Raw genomic sequence first — 15,095 nt, forward strand, 5'->3', positions numbered from 1 at the left:
ATTTCGTTATAAGAATACCATATTTTTTGTGTCTTTCAAAAAGATAAGAATTTATATTATATGATATTATATTTGTTACATTGTTGGTGTCATGGAAACATATATGTTTAATTTTTTTGAACATGAAAATGATATGCATAGTTTGTTACGATATAAAGGTGCAATATATATATATATATATATATATATATATATATATATATATATATATATACCTTTTTTTTGAAGAAAAGACATCTACAATTTTACTTTTAATTAAAATTTAAATTTTATAAAAATAATCATACGCATTATGCAACGCTAAAAAAAATTATACACATTAGCGTAACAAAAAAACAGACACACATAAAGAATTACTCTAAACGCTAATGTGTATGTGCGTATATATTTGCGAGGTTGAAGAAAGAAAATACAAATATTTGATATCATTAAATGACAGCGTGAATAAAAATATTTGTGAAGTTGTGATGATTAAACGATATTGAAATTATAAGTGATAAAAAGATAATAAAATTCCTTTGAAAAAAAGGTAATAAAATTAAATGGAACCTCCTTAAAAAAAATTAAATTGAACGCTTCAAATTAAATGGAAGAAAAAAATATATTGAAGTATAATATTAAAAAATAAAAAAAAGGTTCCCAACGTGAATTGAAGAGAGATGCTTGTGAAATAAATTGTCGAGAAGTAGTTTTTTGAAGAAGCATTCAACAACTTTTGGTCAAAGTTCATTGCATTCAATTTTATACATTAAAAAAGGTAAATTATTTAGTAAGTACTTAATTGATATTGTATTTGACCTAACTTCTCCTGAAAAATATAGGGAAGTTGAAAAAAAAAACCGGGTCAAACGGTATCTTAATTTCCCACAACGGAAGTGTGAAAACAACTGAATTTGGAAGAAAAAAAATTGGAAAATAGTTAAAAATAAAAAAAATTGAAAAATAGTTAAAAAAAATCGGTGAGGTAGCACCTAACCAAACAACACTAAAAAAAATTATATGCATCAGCGTAACAAAAAAACAGACAGACGGACATAAAATATTACTCTAAACGTTAATGTGTGTGTATATATTCGCGAGGTTAAAGAAAGGAAATAAAAATATTTGGTATCATTAAATGACAGCGTGAATAAAAATATTTGTGAGGTTGTGATGATTAAACAATATTGAAATTAAAATAATTAATATTGTGTTTGACCCAACTTCTCCTTAAGAATTTAGAGAAGTTGGAAAAAAGTCGGGTCAAGCGATACCTTAATCTCCTACAACGGTAATGTAGAAGCCAGTAAATTTGGGAGAAAAAATTGGGAAATAGTTAAAACTAAAAAATAAAAAAAATCGGTGAGGTAGCACCCAACCAAGCAACACAAAAAAAAAATTATATGCATTATCGTAACAAAAAAATAGACAAACAGACATAAAATATTACTCTAAACATTAATGTGTGTGTATATTCGCGAGGTTGAAGAAAGGAAATAAAAATATTTGATATCATTAAATGACAACGTGAATAAATATATCTGTAAGGTTGTGATGATTAAACAATATTGAAATTAAAATAATTGATATTGTGTTTGACCTAACTTCTCCTTAAAAATGTAGAGAATTTAGAAAAAAAGCTGGGTCAAACGATACCTTAATCTCCTACAACGGCAATGTAGAAGCAACTGAATTTGGGAGAAAAAATTGAAAAATAGTTAAAAACATAAAAATTGGAAAATAGTTAAAAGTTATTAAAAATTAGAAAATAATTTAAAAAATTGGTGAGGGGCAAAATGGGAAATTTGGCATAAAAAAGGTGAGGTGGCACCAAACCAAACCCACTAATTAGAAAATTACTTAAATACCCATTCCAAGGACAAAATGGGAATTTCATATGGCATCAATTTTAATAGAGTATATAGATCAAATCTAAAAAAATTTTAAAAACAGCTTCAAATGAAACAGCTTCTCAAAAGATAGATTTTTTTTAGAGAAGAGAGAAAATATAATTTAAAAGATTGAACTAATTTTGTAACAAAAAAAATACATTTTATATAGTTGTATCCAAACAAACTAGATTATTTATTTTCACAAAATCTCTAATAAATAATCTCTAAAATATTTTATGTCTAAATCATTTTTATTTTAATCCGTAACAAACGGACCCTAAACCAAACCACTGTGTTATCCCCTTCTGATTACTCCCTCCCTTCCTTTTTAACGTTTTTTGTTTTTTTTTTGTTTTTTTGTTTTAACCCTAAGTAGTTTGAGGAAAGGCATGTCCTCGAGTTTAGCTCAGTTGGTGGTATGAACAATGCATAAAATGGTAAGATAGTGTGGTTAACAAATATAAATCAATTCGAGAATCGTCTCTTAATGAAAAGATAAATATGTAAAATAAAATATTAAATGAATAAAGTCATTATAGAAAAATGATAAATTATTATTCAATATTTTTTTGTAAATGTATCACTTTTTTTGGTAGTTGCGACAATGGAAATAACAATTAAAAGGAATTGATATATTATAATATATTGTACCCAAAAAATGCTTTAAATATAAAACTCTTTACAAATAATTATATGTATTTGTTACTTTTTTTCAGATATATTTTTTATTGGGTCATACTAACTTGTGTCTATGAAGAATTAAAAAAAGAAATAAGAAATAAATTTTGTATTGAAAATATATAAATTATTAAACTTTTACAACATAGAATACACAAATTTCAAGAAAATACTTTTATTTTTAGCTTCTTAAGTCATGATAAGGATACAAGTTAATATTTCTCTTTCTATTAATATCATTTTTATAATATCATAATTATAACTCACTTGATTAAGACCTTAAATTATGTTGTTCTCGAGATCTTATATTCCTTTCTCTTCGATATTAATTTTGGTGATCTAATTAAACTTCTTAAAAAAATGCTCTTAATTTGTATTGGAATATGAAAATTTAATATTTCAAAAATTCAGATTAAAATCGTATGGTTGAATTAAAATCATGGCTATTTAACAAAAAAAAAAATCATGGCTATGTGTTAATGTAAAGAATCGAAACTTCTACATGTTACGGTTTTATTTAAAGAATGAGAAATAATCTTGAGTCCTCGATAATAAGAATGCCATAAAAATGCTAATAGGATTCTTACATGATGAACTTCTTAAGGTTGTTTCTAATCTCTTTAATTCTTCTTCCATCTCCTAAATTGTTCTTCCTTCTCTCTTTATTCTCTCTATTTTTTAGATTTTTTCGTGATATCACGAGTAAATAAATAATTGAGAGATTGTGTGATTGCTAATGACTCCCACCACTAAAAATAGGAAGTACTTACACTTAACAATCAAAGGATTATAAAGAATATTAACTTGTTTAGTCTAACAATGAAATATTTACATACCAAATTGCTACACAACTTCCTGTAGCAAACGGTCCATGTTTTCAATTATGTGAAAAATTGAAGAAAAAAATTTAACGTAGTAGTTAGAGTTCACATATTTTAATGTAAAGCAAAGAAGTTTGATGTCTGTGATTTGAACATCGACCTCAACATTATTTTCATGTCATATCATAAACAAGAGATGAAATAACATGTATTTTTTTTTTTTTAAAACAACAAAAGATTTTTGTCGAAAAAGAAAATAAAACAACATAGAAATTTTTATAACAATAGATATATTGCATATTGTATGTTACAAACATGGTGTATAACATGGTTTAAAACAAAGTGTGACCATAATGGATTTATTCTCTTCACGTAGTTTATCAACAAGCAAATTTGGGGTCTTTGAATCAGCTCATGTGGTTATAAGGTTGATCTTATACTAAATACTCCTCCTAAAATAATTGTCACTGAAGTCGAAGATCCTTATGAAGACCCTGGGTTGATTAGCCAACAATAGAAGATATTGAGCATGGAGAGTAATCATACACATCTCAGCTTAGGAGACCAAATAGAGAGCATCATCCATCTAAATGTACTGTTGTATGTAGTATATCCTCATCATTGATAAAGAGGAGATAGAATGTGTTGAATGAATTCAATCTCTTAAATAACGAGATAGAATTGTGATGCAAGAAGAAATGGAATCCTTTGAAGAAAATATTGCATGAGTTTGTTAAACTCTCTGCCGGCATAAAGATTTCAACTTTGTGACCAGTTCATCGGCATGGCTCACAGGAAAATAATCTAAGGATATCTCCCTTTAGCTAGAAGGGGATAATTGTCGGGACCGCATGATGGATGTCTAGCCAAAGTAATTATCTATGAGTAGCTTGTTCAAAAAAAAAAAAAAAATTATCTATGAGTAAATTTTCATGCACAAAGTCTCTATGCACAAAATCCAATAGAATAAAGATCGATAGATATCCTTAATGTGTACATATCTTTGTACCACTCTGAACAATTTCAGTTAACCAAATATATAATCTGTGTGACCATATTTTTTGCAGTTGCGTGACCACTATTTAGAAGTTGAAAAATGTGGTCACAAACTAAAATGTGCGTGCCCACTATTTTTCCACTTAGTTAACCAAAAAAATTTTGGAAAAATAGTGGTCGCACAACTAAAAAAATGTGGTAACACAGACTATATCCTTGATTAACTGAAATTTTTCAAAAGGATATAAATAGATATACATATTAAGAGTTTCTACCTATCATTCTTGAATCCAAGGTTGCACTTTTCTCCCAACAACAATTTATGTAATAGTTTTAGGGTGCCAACCATATATAGCCTGCATTGCGGACAATTTTAAAAAATTGGCAAATCACGCAGGTTTCACATTTTAAGTGCATGAATGTGGATGAAATAGAAGTGATGATTTTTCCATACTCTCTTGGTTTATTACTTATATAAACGATTAATGATATTTGTACAATCATTTAATTATAATTTTTGTGATAATCTTTTTTTTTCTATTTTTATTGGTTAAAAACAATAGTGAGAGAAAAATGAAGAAGATAAAAATATGAGTATAAGAAAGTTGTTCAAAAATTATTGCAAAATAATTATACAAATATCATTTCACATATAAATAAAGAAGCAGTTTATGAGAGATGAACATTGATGAAAAATAAAATAAACTTTGAATAAATTATGAGTGTGAGAAAAATACAATTATTTTTTGGTGACAGAAAAATACAAATTAATGGGTAGTAACATTTCTATTATTCTTTTTGATGTAAAATATGGTATTTGAATATCATAATAACATTATTTCAATTATGAGTGTGAGAAATATTCAAAACAGTTCTTATTAGAAAACATTATATTATATCTCATGTATATGAAAGAGAGTGGAAAGATTATTGTAATATTCCCTAATATAATGAAATCTTTTTTTTGGAGTTTGTTACATGATTTTTCACTCAATATTAAAGAGTGTTGGGTTTAATTGTCAAGGTTCTTGAATAAAGAAGGAGGTAAAAAAATATTAGTTCTTGGAGAAGTTTTAAAGCGGAATTGTGAATGAAGGTGTTGAAGACAATTGAAAAAACAAATTGAATGAATAGATATTTGGATTTACTGAGAAGAGAAGAAAGATTGAAGTGATGTGAATAGCATATTGAAAAATCTGAGTAGAAGAAGATTGAAGAATGAAAAGTGAAATAAAAAATTGAATGAATAGGTATTTGGATTTAAAGAGAAGAGAAAAAAAGGAAGAAATCCGTCTAGACAGTGATGTGAATAGCATATTGAAAAAGGTTTAGTTCAGTTAACTGATTAAAGAATTTGTTCGGTTCAGTTTATGTTGACTCATAACTAATTTAATTTGGTTCTAATCAATTGAAAAAAGGTTCAATTTGGTTTACATACAGGTCTGGTTATAAACCAAACTTTGCCCATCCATCCCTACTTGAAATGACATTATATAAATTGCAAGAAATTTAAAAGGAAAAAATAAAAGTTGTGTTTTTTTATCACAAGAATCTGTGAATTATTGGCCACAAAAATTGTTGGTGTTATGAGCCACAAAAAATGTCACTACACTATAAAATCATGGCCTGCTTCACTACCAAAAAAAAAAATCATGGCCTGCTTGTTTTTTATTTTAATAGGAAATATTTTAGTTTTTTTTTTTTTTTTTTATAAAAAACAATAACTGTTCGTTTAGGATTCCAAGAAAAATAATTTTAGCAAAAAATAAATCTATTTAAACTATAAAATGAAAACTATTAGGATTATATTTTCTAAAAAAAAAAAACAAGAAAGTAACACAAGAACTAGTTAATAATTATTTTTTAAATGTTGATTTTTTTAGGTAGTAAACAAACGCTATAATTTAGCTTCAGATTTTTTTTTTATTAAAATATCTATAATTTTTTCTAACACAAAATCTATTTATTTAAAGTTAAAACAAAACAAACACACCACCAATCCCCGTGAACTTAACTCACTTGATAGGAATATCGTACATTATACGCAGGAGCCGAGGTTCGAACTTCGAACACTCCACTTTTCCACAATTAAATTGTGTGAGCTCTAGCTAGGATACTTAACCAAAAAAAAATATATATATATCATATACTATGTCTTGTTAAAAAAAAAAAAAAAAATCATATACATGTTTATCAATTGAAGTTGCTTCACCATCATCATCATCATCATTCTCATACACCGGGATCAAATTGTTTGTATTTTTTCCTTTGGGGTGTAGGTCACCTCTTTCAATATTCACCAGTTGCCCCAAACAAACATGACCTCTCCACAAAACGATTCTCCCATGTCTCGATAATTTATTTATTTTTTGTAATGTGATTGCAACATGGATGTTGGAGGTATTGGACACCTGCTTGTCCTTGAGAATAACATGAACAAAATGATGAGAAGTCAATCCAATGCACATTCTAATTTTGCTTAAACTACATGAAGTTTCTTGAAATCCAGGCTTCCATAGTTTGGATCTATTTTTACTGTGACGAGGAAGGATTGTTTTTGGTGGGTCCATGCTCAAACTTGTTTCCTCTCTATATTGGATGGAAAGACTCAAAGTCTATTATAACCTCACCGTTTTCTATTTTTTAATGAAAACAACTCTACTTTAAGCAAATATCTTTTTAAATTGCAAATCAAAAGGCATGTATATAGTTCAACGATTCAAGAAATAGTAATATTGCCTAATATTTTGACAACCACTGTAGATATAGCAGATATAGCATTGGAAAGGAAAAGTTTGATATTTTGACATTTTGTTCGTAAATAGGTATATTAATCTATTATTATATATTCATTTGTTTATACTGAAAGGGTATATTAATAAAGAAAAATCTTGATAAAAAAAAAATATTATTTAATTAATAAATGAAATCTATATACAGTACACACATTTCATGTTTATATAAGATTAGTTTTGTTATTTAACAAATATACATCATTCTTTCCTCTAACTTTCCTTTCACTTTCACTCTTACCAAACAACCAATAAATCATTTGACTTTCTACTCACTATCAATTCAGTTTCTTTCCTTAACTTTTTGTTCCTTCCACTTTCTTTCCTTATACTTTCTCTCCTCATCCAAACATAGCCTTAAAGTAAGCACTAATAACAATGTGACTCGAATATGAAAACTTGAACCAGTTCTCTTTCAGTGCAATTGTCCTATTTATCTTTGGAAGGTATAGAGCGTTCATGAGAAATTTAAAACGTTTCTCAGTACCAAGTATTTGTAAGTAACTGCTCGTATGCACCCGTAATTATCTTCACCTTGATCAAGATGCTCAACAACAACGATCATCTATAATTTTACTGAACTTACACATTTCATTATCATTTACTTCCTCCTCCGTCCCTGTATGTAAGTCCCCTTTGTTTTTTTTCACATTTTTTTAAGAAAAATTGTTATTGTAATTAATGTATCTATTTTGTGTGTTAATATTACCAAATTATCATTTGTTTGTATGTGTATTAAATTTGACTTTTCATATTTCAAGATAAGTTAGTGATATTAATTAGGGGTATGTTTAGGGAAAAAATAATAAATGGATCTAGTAATTTGAAAATGGGTTTACATTTAGGGACAAAAATAAAGTCAAATGGATGCTTAGATATAGGGACGGAGGGAGTAGCTAGAACCCTGTTCATTTATTTTTTGGTCAAGAGCGAGAACCTATGTTATTGCGTGTAATTTACGCATATCTTAGGAGAACAATTAAAAAAATGATAACAAATGTCTATATTACACTTGTTTAGAAGTTTAAAGTGAAAATTTTATTTTAAAAATTGTGACATTGAAACAACGAAAAATAGAGTATTTTTTTTTTCTTTAAAGAATTACTTTTCTAACCCTCTTGTCTTCTCGCGTGCCCTGTAAAATTTACAAAAATGTTCTTTTGCAGATGATGGACTTTTGGATTTGAAATATAATGAACTCCATGGTATATTGTGTCATGGTTTGTCATATTTAATACCCTAATTGGCCTCTAATTATGACCATTGATGTACAGTAAATTATACTCCGACTTAGACCATTTACAATGGTAAAACAAATTCAACAACCTTCAACACCCACTTTTTCAATTCCCAACACTCCACATCATTTTCTCTCTCTTAATTCAACACCCTTTCAATTTTTACCTCTCCAATAGTTTTTTCATTCAACACCTACCCCACCATATTTTATTTCTTATTCTTATTTAATTTTATATTTTTGTTTTTATAATTACTTAAAATTACAATTATCGATTATAATTAAATTAAAATGAAGAAACACTTAACAATTTTTTTTTTTTAAAAACAAAATTTATTTAAATAATTTATTTTTATTTTCTTAACATAAATAAAATGCAATACAACAAACTAAATAAACACTAAAACTTCAAAAGAAAGGCTAATACAAAGCTAATAATAAGATTAAGAGAGTGAATAACTTGATTTTTTTTTCTGTGTCCAAATCAAATGATCCAAGTCTCTATTTATAGAGAAAAAAAAATTACGAATTTTGGTAAAAAAAAAAAAAAAAAAAAATTATTTGCAATGAAATAATTGGTTCCAAATTATTAAGAAGATAAAAATCCAAGCAGCCAATCATATAATGCCATGTGTCTTCCTTTATCCATTTCCTCTCTTCTCTCTCCGCGTCTGACTTTGGCCACGCGCCTTGTCGGCGCGTGTAACGCACGCGCCAAGCAGCAGCCAATCCGAGCGCGACGCGTGGCTTCCGGCGTCAGATTTCAACCTATTGAATATATTCATCATCTCTTTCCTCCAGCTCACTTTCAACACCCCCCTCTCCAATGGTTTGCTTATTGAATATGGGGTTCAACACCCCCATTGCACATGGTCTTACAGGAGATACTCAAATTGCAGTCCCATGTCCCTTGCCTTCTATTTAAATTAAAGTTATAACTGCTTAACTTCAGAAAAGAAAATTTATTGGTGTTCAGTTCAATTTTCTATGCAGCATAATAAGTAAAGATGTCCTACCAAGCCTCGTCTATTTAAAGCATCATTTAGTGAGGTAAACTACAGTGGCCGTTTCTCTCATACGCAAGCTTGGCTCTCACTCTATGGTTGATTTCTTAGTGAAAAACCTTTTTCATATCAATGGCAGAGCACCAAAGAGATTAGATTTTATTGAAATTAAGTTGGTTCCTCCAAAGGTTGGGAGTATCAAAGTGAACATCGATGTTTAGAATTGGTGCTTGTGTTGTCTGGATTACGTAATCTGGATTGCATCAGCACCATGAAAAAAAATGGTGTTTAGGGCTGTTCGGATTATGTAATCTGAAGAAATTATGTAACACACCCTATTTTTTTGAGATTTTTAGATTACATAATTCGGAAAAATCCGTCACTCATTCGCGCGAGAAAAGACATAGGGTGCGAAAAGTAATGCTCTAAAATTTATCAATTATTCTATTTTTGAATCCTGCCCAGTAAAAAAACCACGACAACTGGACCCACTAACGAAACCAGTTCTGTTCTTTCTTGTCGGAGAAAGAAACACGGTGATGTTTCACACCAATGATTTCAGTTCCACGATCGAGAAATTTTCGTCTCTGATTTCAAACTGTGTTTCGGCGAAAAGTTTGAAGCATGGAAAAGCATTGCACTCTCAACTCATCAAAACCGCGCTTTTCTTTGAAACTTTTCTCGCAAACGGACTCATTGATTTATATTCCAAATGTGGCTGTAAAGAGAGTATTCACAAAGCCTTTGATGATCTTCCCAACAAGACAACACGTACGTGGAACACGCTGCTCTCATTTTACTCAAAAAAAGGAGTTTTCAATCAAGCTTATAAACTGTTCGATGAAATGCCGCAAAGAAACCTTGTTAGTTATAACTCACTTATATCAGGTTTAACACGTCACGAGTTTCATAAAGAAGCTGTTAAATTTTTTAGGGAGATGCAAAATGGTGTTGGTGGTTTGATGTTAGACGAGTTCACGCTTGTTAGCCTAGTGAGTAACTGTTCTTGTTTGGATACTGTTAAATGGTTGCGTCAGGTTCATGGGGTGGCAACTATAGTTGGATTTCGCACGAATTTGATTCTCAACAATGCTTTGATTGACGCTTATGGGAAATGTGGGGAACCCAATTCATCGTTTTGTTTGTTTCGTTCGATGGTAGAGAAAGATGCAGTGTCTTGGACATCTATGGTAGTTACATACACAAGAGCATCGAGGATTGATGATGCATGCAAGGTGTTTAATGAAATGCCAGTTAAATACACGGTTTCTTGGGCTGCTTTGATCTCGGGTTTCGTTAAAAATGGACGCTGTTATGAAGCTTTAGAAGTGTTTCACCAAATGATTAAAGAAGGGGTACTGCCTAGGGCACAGACTTTTGTAAGTGTTTTAGATGCTTGTGCAAGTGAAGCTCTTATAGGAAGAGGTAAACAAGTTCATTGTCAAATTATCAGAGGTAGAAGTAGTGACAATTTGTTTAATGTGTATGTATTTAATGCTTTGATGGACATGTATGCAAAGTGTGGTGATATGAAATCGGCTGAAAATTTGTTTGAGATGATGATTCATGTGAAGGATGTAGTTTCTTGGAATACATTAATAACTGGATTTGCGCAAAATGGTCGCGGAGAAGATTCGTTGGCAGTTTTTGATAGGATGATAGAATCCAACATAGAGCCAAATCATGTGACATTTCTTGGTGTACTATCTGCTTGCAACCACGCAGGTTTAGTTAATGCAGGGTTAGAGTTGCTTGATTCAATGGAAAGGCGATACGGAGTGAAGCCGAAAAGTAATCACTATGCTTTGTTAATTGATTTGCTTGGGAGGAAAAACAGACTTGAAGAAGCAATGTGTTTAATTGAGAAAGTGCCTAATGAAATTAGTAATCACATTGCAATGTGGGGTGCAGTGTTGGGTGGTTGTAGAGTTCATGGAAACTTGGAACTTGCTAGAAAAGCTGCAGAAGCTTTGTTTGCGTTAGAACCTGAAAACACAGGTAGATATGTTATGTTATCTAACATTTATGCTGCCTCTGGTAGATGGAGTGATACTAATAGAATTAGAAATGTTATGAAGGAGAGAGGTTTGAAGAAAGAACCAGCTTTTAGTAGGATTGAGTTGAAGGAGTCAAGACATGAGTTTGTGGCTAAGGATAAGTTTCATCCACAGATTGGAGAGATACGTGAAGCAAATAGTAAATTAGTCCAGCATATGATGGATGTTGGATATCAACCTTGCATTAGTTACCCTTCTCTTCTTGATGAGGATGATGATTTTTAATTTAGTTAGTTACAGCTGAATTGATCATAAGTTACTCCGGTAATTTTTTATTTTTGTATTGATTGAGTTAGCAAATAAAAATGCTTAATGAAATATTTGTTACATGCCAATTCTGTCTCCTACTTAACAGTCCTTCACAATGAAATTATCAAATGTTTTGTTGAGTTGATTCTGGGAGCACAATAGACCTTGTCAAGGTGGTTCTAGAATCACATGATAACAAGCTTATGGTCATTAAAGACCACAAAACTCATGGACAGTGTTAGGTCAAAGATCCACTGATTTTCTTAGAAACTTCCTGTTAGACTGTGGTTCTAGAAGTCTGAGTCACCTTTATGTAACCTTAGATAGAATACTATGATGTCACTAAGTTCAACCACTAAAGTCAGTTACAAATTAAGTGAAGGACTACTGATATGGGGAATGGATTGTCTCCAGTCCAATTTCCTCCTGTTTTCTCAGCAATCTGAGCCCTCCATTAACAAAAACACACATTTATATGCATTAGTTGATCTCGACCATTGCTTTGACATTAGTCAATTACACCTTCAACAAATCATCTTTAAATAATCTACGCCATTGATTTAAGATCAGACAACTATGAATAATAAATGCATCACACAATTGATGCGTGACATCCAAATCCTTATAGTCCTAGGTTCTAAGTGCTAACCCATAGTCTCATGCCACTTCGATCTCTAACATAGACCTAAATATATTGTGAAAATTGAGTCGTCCCACTCACATGTTTTGTGATTTAGTACTTTTTTTTTATTATCAAATGTGATTGAGTACTTGATGGATATAAATGTGGAAAATGAATATTTTGACCATTTACTTATGACTCCCATTTAAGACGGCAATGACTTGTGACTCAGAAATTCCACCAAGAAAAAGACAATTGACTTAATTTTCATATGATAATATGGACCTCACTTCCCATTCTCTCCTACTAAAAACCACCATCACCTTTCTTCTCTTTTCACTAGTCTCTAAAACCATGAGCTACTCAACCTTCCAAACACACACTCCTGAAAATACTGATGAAGGAAGCAAAGAATTCAGTTTCTGGACTTCACCAAATACCATCATAAAATCTTTAGAAAAATGTGATGGTCATGATATTCAACTTCGAAGCAATGAAACACAAGAGCTCAATAACCATCATCAATGTTCAATAGTTTCAGAACCTTCAAGAAGCAAAGATATTTTAGAAGGAAAGAAAGAACTTATGGAAATGATTCAAGACATGCCCGAGTCTAGCTATGAACTCTCTTTTCAAGACATGGTTGTTGAGCAGCATCAAGTTCCAGAAACAGAAACAGAACCAGTGTATAGTAAATTTCAACAACCTCAACAGAAAAAGCTGAATAAGAATAAGAAGAAGAATAAGAAGGAAAACAAAAGCAATAGACATGGTAAAATGTTAAGAGTTGAAAGCATGGACAGTGAAACCTTCCTATTGAAGATGTTCTTTCCAATTTCTTTTGATTGGATGAAGAAGACTACTAAAGTACAAAATGGCTCTGAGGTAGAACAAAAAGATAAAGAATGGAGAATCAAAAGATTTTTCAGTGAAGATAGACAAAATACTAGTAGTAGTAGCACTAGCAGAAGCAACAGCAATGATAAAAGCAGGTACATATGATTATTTTTTTCCAGAAAATCTTTATTAGATAACGATGATGGCTACTAAGTTACGAAGTAATGATATAGACACAACAATGACACGTTGACATTGATAATAATTTAAAACAATTAAATAATTTAATGTAATATCATATGCCGGTGTTACACAATGGACAAACATTCAATGTGAAGCGTCGGTGGCATAATTTTTTTTTTATTGGAGTTGTTCAACTTAAGAAAAACATCAAATAACTTGGAAATGAACATAATCTAAATGAAATTGTTTTCCAGCTATATACAAAATATACACTAATGATTTTGTATTTTATTCTTGTTTTTAGTAGGTATGTTGATCGCAGCTTCTCACTTTCAGAAGGTTGCTTCCCATTCTTATATGATATAAAAAGCAAAGTAAAGAAACTAGGAGGAGGATGGATTGCTTAAATTATGAATACTCTTGTTCTTTTGCCTGATGGAAATTCAGAATATGTAAAATAGAGGATTCAAGGCGTGAAGAATTGCAAAGGACACTTGAGTTATTCTTGAATTCTTGGGTTTTGATTATAGTAGTGACATTCATTTTACATATTTGATAATTAAAATTATCTGTTTATTTGAGTGCATCAGCGAAGTATTGGTAGTTAGTTAGAAAACTATATCCTCTAATTATACTGAGACGAGTCAAGGAAGCATTAAGCATACCTTTATTTTTTATTTTTTTGAACGACATTAAGCATACCTATGAAAACATTTTACCCGGTCATGATTTAAATGAAATATTTCTTTAAATAATAAACCAGCAACTTTTGGGACAATTACTATTTTCATTTGTAGAAGAAATAGTCAAACAGCGAAGAAGAGATAATATGACAAATTTTAAATATGATAAATATTTTACCAAGCTATCCCTGCTAGATTTTTTGTTGTTGTTATTAACCCCTGTATATTGCAATGTCCTTAATAATTAAGCTATACGTTTTTCAAAGAATAATTGAGCTATGCTTAAAATAATCCATCCTGAGACGTTTATTTCACATAATAACAAATCAGTTAGTAATATAAGGCTTTGATTTCTTTGCATTTTTTTTTTTTTTTTGTGTTATTTCTTTAAGTATATATATGTACTCATTTTAACTTGTTGTGTTCATTTTATTTGTTAAATAAAAAGATTTCACCAAAAAATATATAATAATAATAAATAAATAAATAAAAAGATGCAAGACTCTTGACCAAAAAACAAAGATGCAAGATTTTTTAAATGAACTATTGTGATGAAGAAAACATGAAATGTTATATTATACATTTTTTGAAATACTTGAAACAATATTTTGGCATTGTCATTGTTTCCAAAAAAAAAAAAAAACACACATACCTTTGCTCATATTTAGTCTATTATATCCTTATTAACAAATAAAATTAACTAACACACTTGTAAAGTTTAGATCAACTGACAATACTGATATTGTTAGGTTGAACATCTTTCTTGAGTTCTAATTTAAAATTTTGCAATCACCGCATTTGAGTTTCATGTAATATATCATTCATCTATCGCATAAAAAATAATAAATAAGTAAAAATAAACACAAATTTTAGGAAATTAAAATAAAAATATTTTCACAAATAGGTGGCACATCAGTTCATGGGTTTTATTAAACTGGGTCCAAGTCCAAAACTCTATGCGGGTGACCCAATATATTTTGTTTTCCAAACACTTTTTCTTTTTGTTTTCCAAACATATTTAAAAACTCAGGTATATATTTAGCAAGATAATAAATATTTAATTAA

The 15,095-nt window shown here is 29.9% G+C and overlaps 2 protein-coding genes across 4 annotated transcripts; both read left to right on the forward strand.

Moving 5' to 3' along the window:
* Nucleotides 1-9,386: 9,386 nt before the first annotated feature.
* LOC11429490 (pentatricopeptide repeat-containing protein At2g21090) lies at nt 9,387-11,808 on the forward strand. Of its 2 annotated transcripts, XM_039831713.1 has the most exons (2): nt 9,387-11,397; nt 11,478-11,646. In XM_039831713.1, the coding sequence occupies exons 1-2, from the start codon at nt 9,939-9,941 to the stop codon at nt 11,507-11,509; spliced, it is 1,491 nt and encodes a 496-aa protein (XP_039687647.1). In that variant the 5' UTR covers nt 9,387-9,938; the 3' UTR covers nt 11,510-11,646. The 2 variants fall into 2 exon arrangements, with proteins under 2 accessions (XP_039687647.1, XP_003602633.2); XM_003602585.4 differs by having other exon boundaries at nt 9,388-11,808.
* Nucleotides 11,809-12,499: 691 nt separating this feature from the next.
* On the forward strand, nt 12,500-14,009 carry LOC11430449 (uncharacterized). Of its 2 annotated transcripts, none has more exons than XM_024778219.2 (2): nt 12,500-13,319; nt 13,652-14,009. In XM_024778219.2, exons 1-2 carry the CDS (start codon nt 12,607-12,609, stop codon nt 13,752-13,754), a joined length of 816 nt encoding a protein of 271 aa, XP_024633987.1. In that variant the 5' UTR covers nt 12,500-12,606; the 3' UTR covers nt 13,755-14,009. The 2 variants fall into 2 exon arrangements, with proteins under 2 accessions (XP_024633987.1, XP_003602634.2); XM_003602586.4 differs by having other exon boundaries at nt 13,655-14,009.
* The last annotated feature ends 1,086 nt before the right edge of the window (nt 14,010-15,095 follow it).

This window comes from Medicago truncatula, chromosome 3, assembly GCF_003473485.1.
Source record: "Medicago truncatula cultivar Jemalong A17 chromosome 3, MtrunA17r5.0-ANR, whole genome shotgun sequence".
Lineage (NCBI taxonomy): Eukaryota > Viridiplantae > Streptophyta > Magnoliopsida > Fabales > Fabaceae > Medicago > Medicago truncatula.

Excerpts from the sequence above, each read along its gene's own strand:
- LOC11429490 (XM_003602585.4), top strand. The coding sequence starts at position 9,939 with ATGTTTCACACCAATGATTTCAGTTCCACGATCGAGAAATTTTCGTCT.
- LOC11430449 (XM_024778219.2), top strand. The coding sequence starts at position 12,607 with ATGGACCTCACTTCCCATTCTCTCCTACTAAAAACCACCATCACCTTT. Across the intron at positions 13,320-13,651 it reads AACAGCAATGATAAAAGCAG|TAGGTATGTTGATCGCAGCT; the intron begins GTACATATGATT and ends TCTTGTTTTTAG.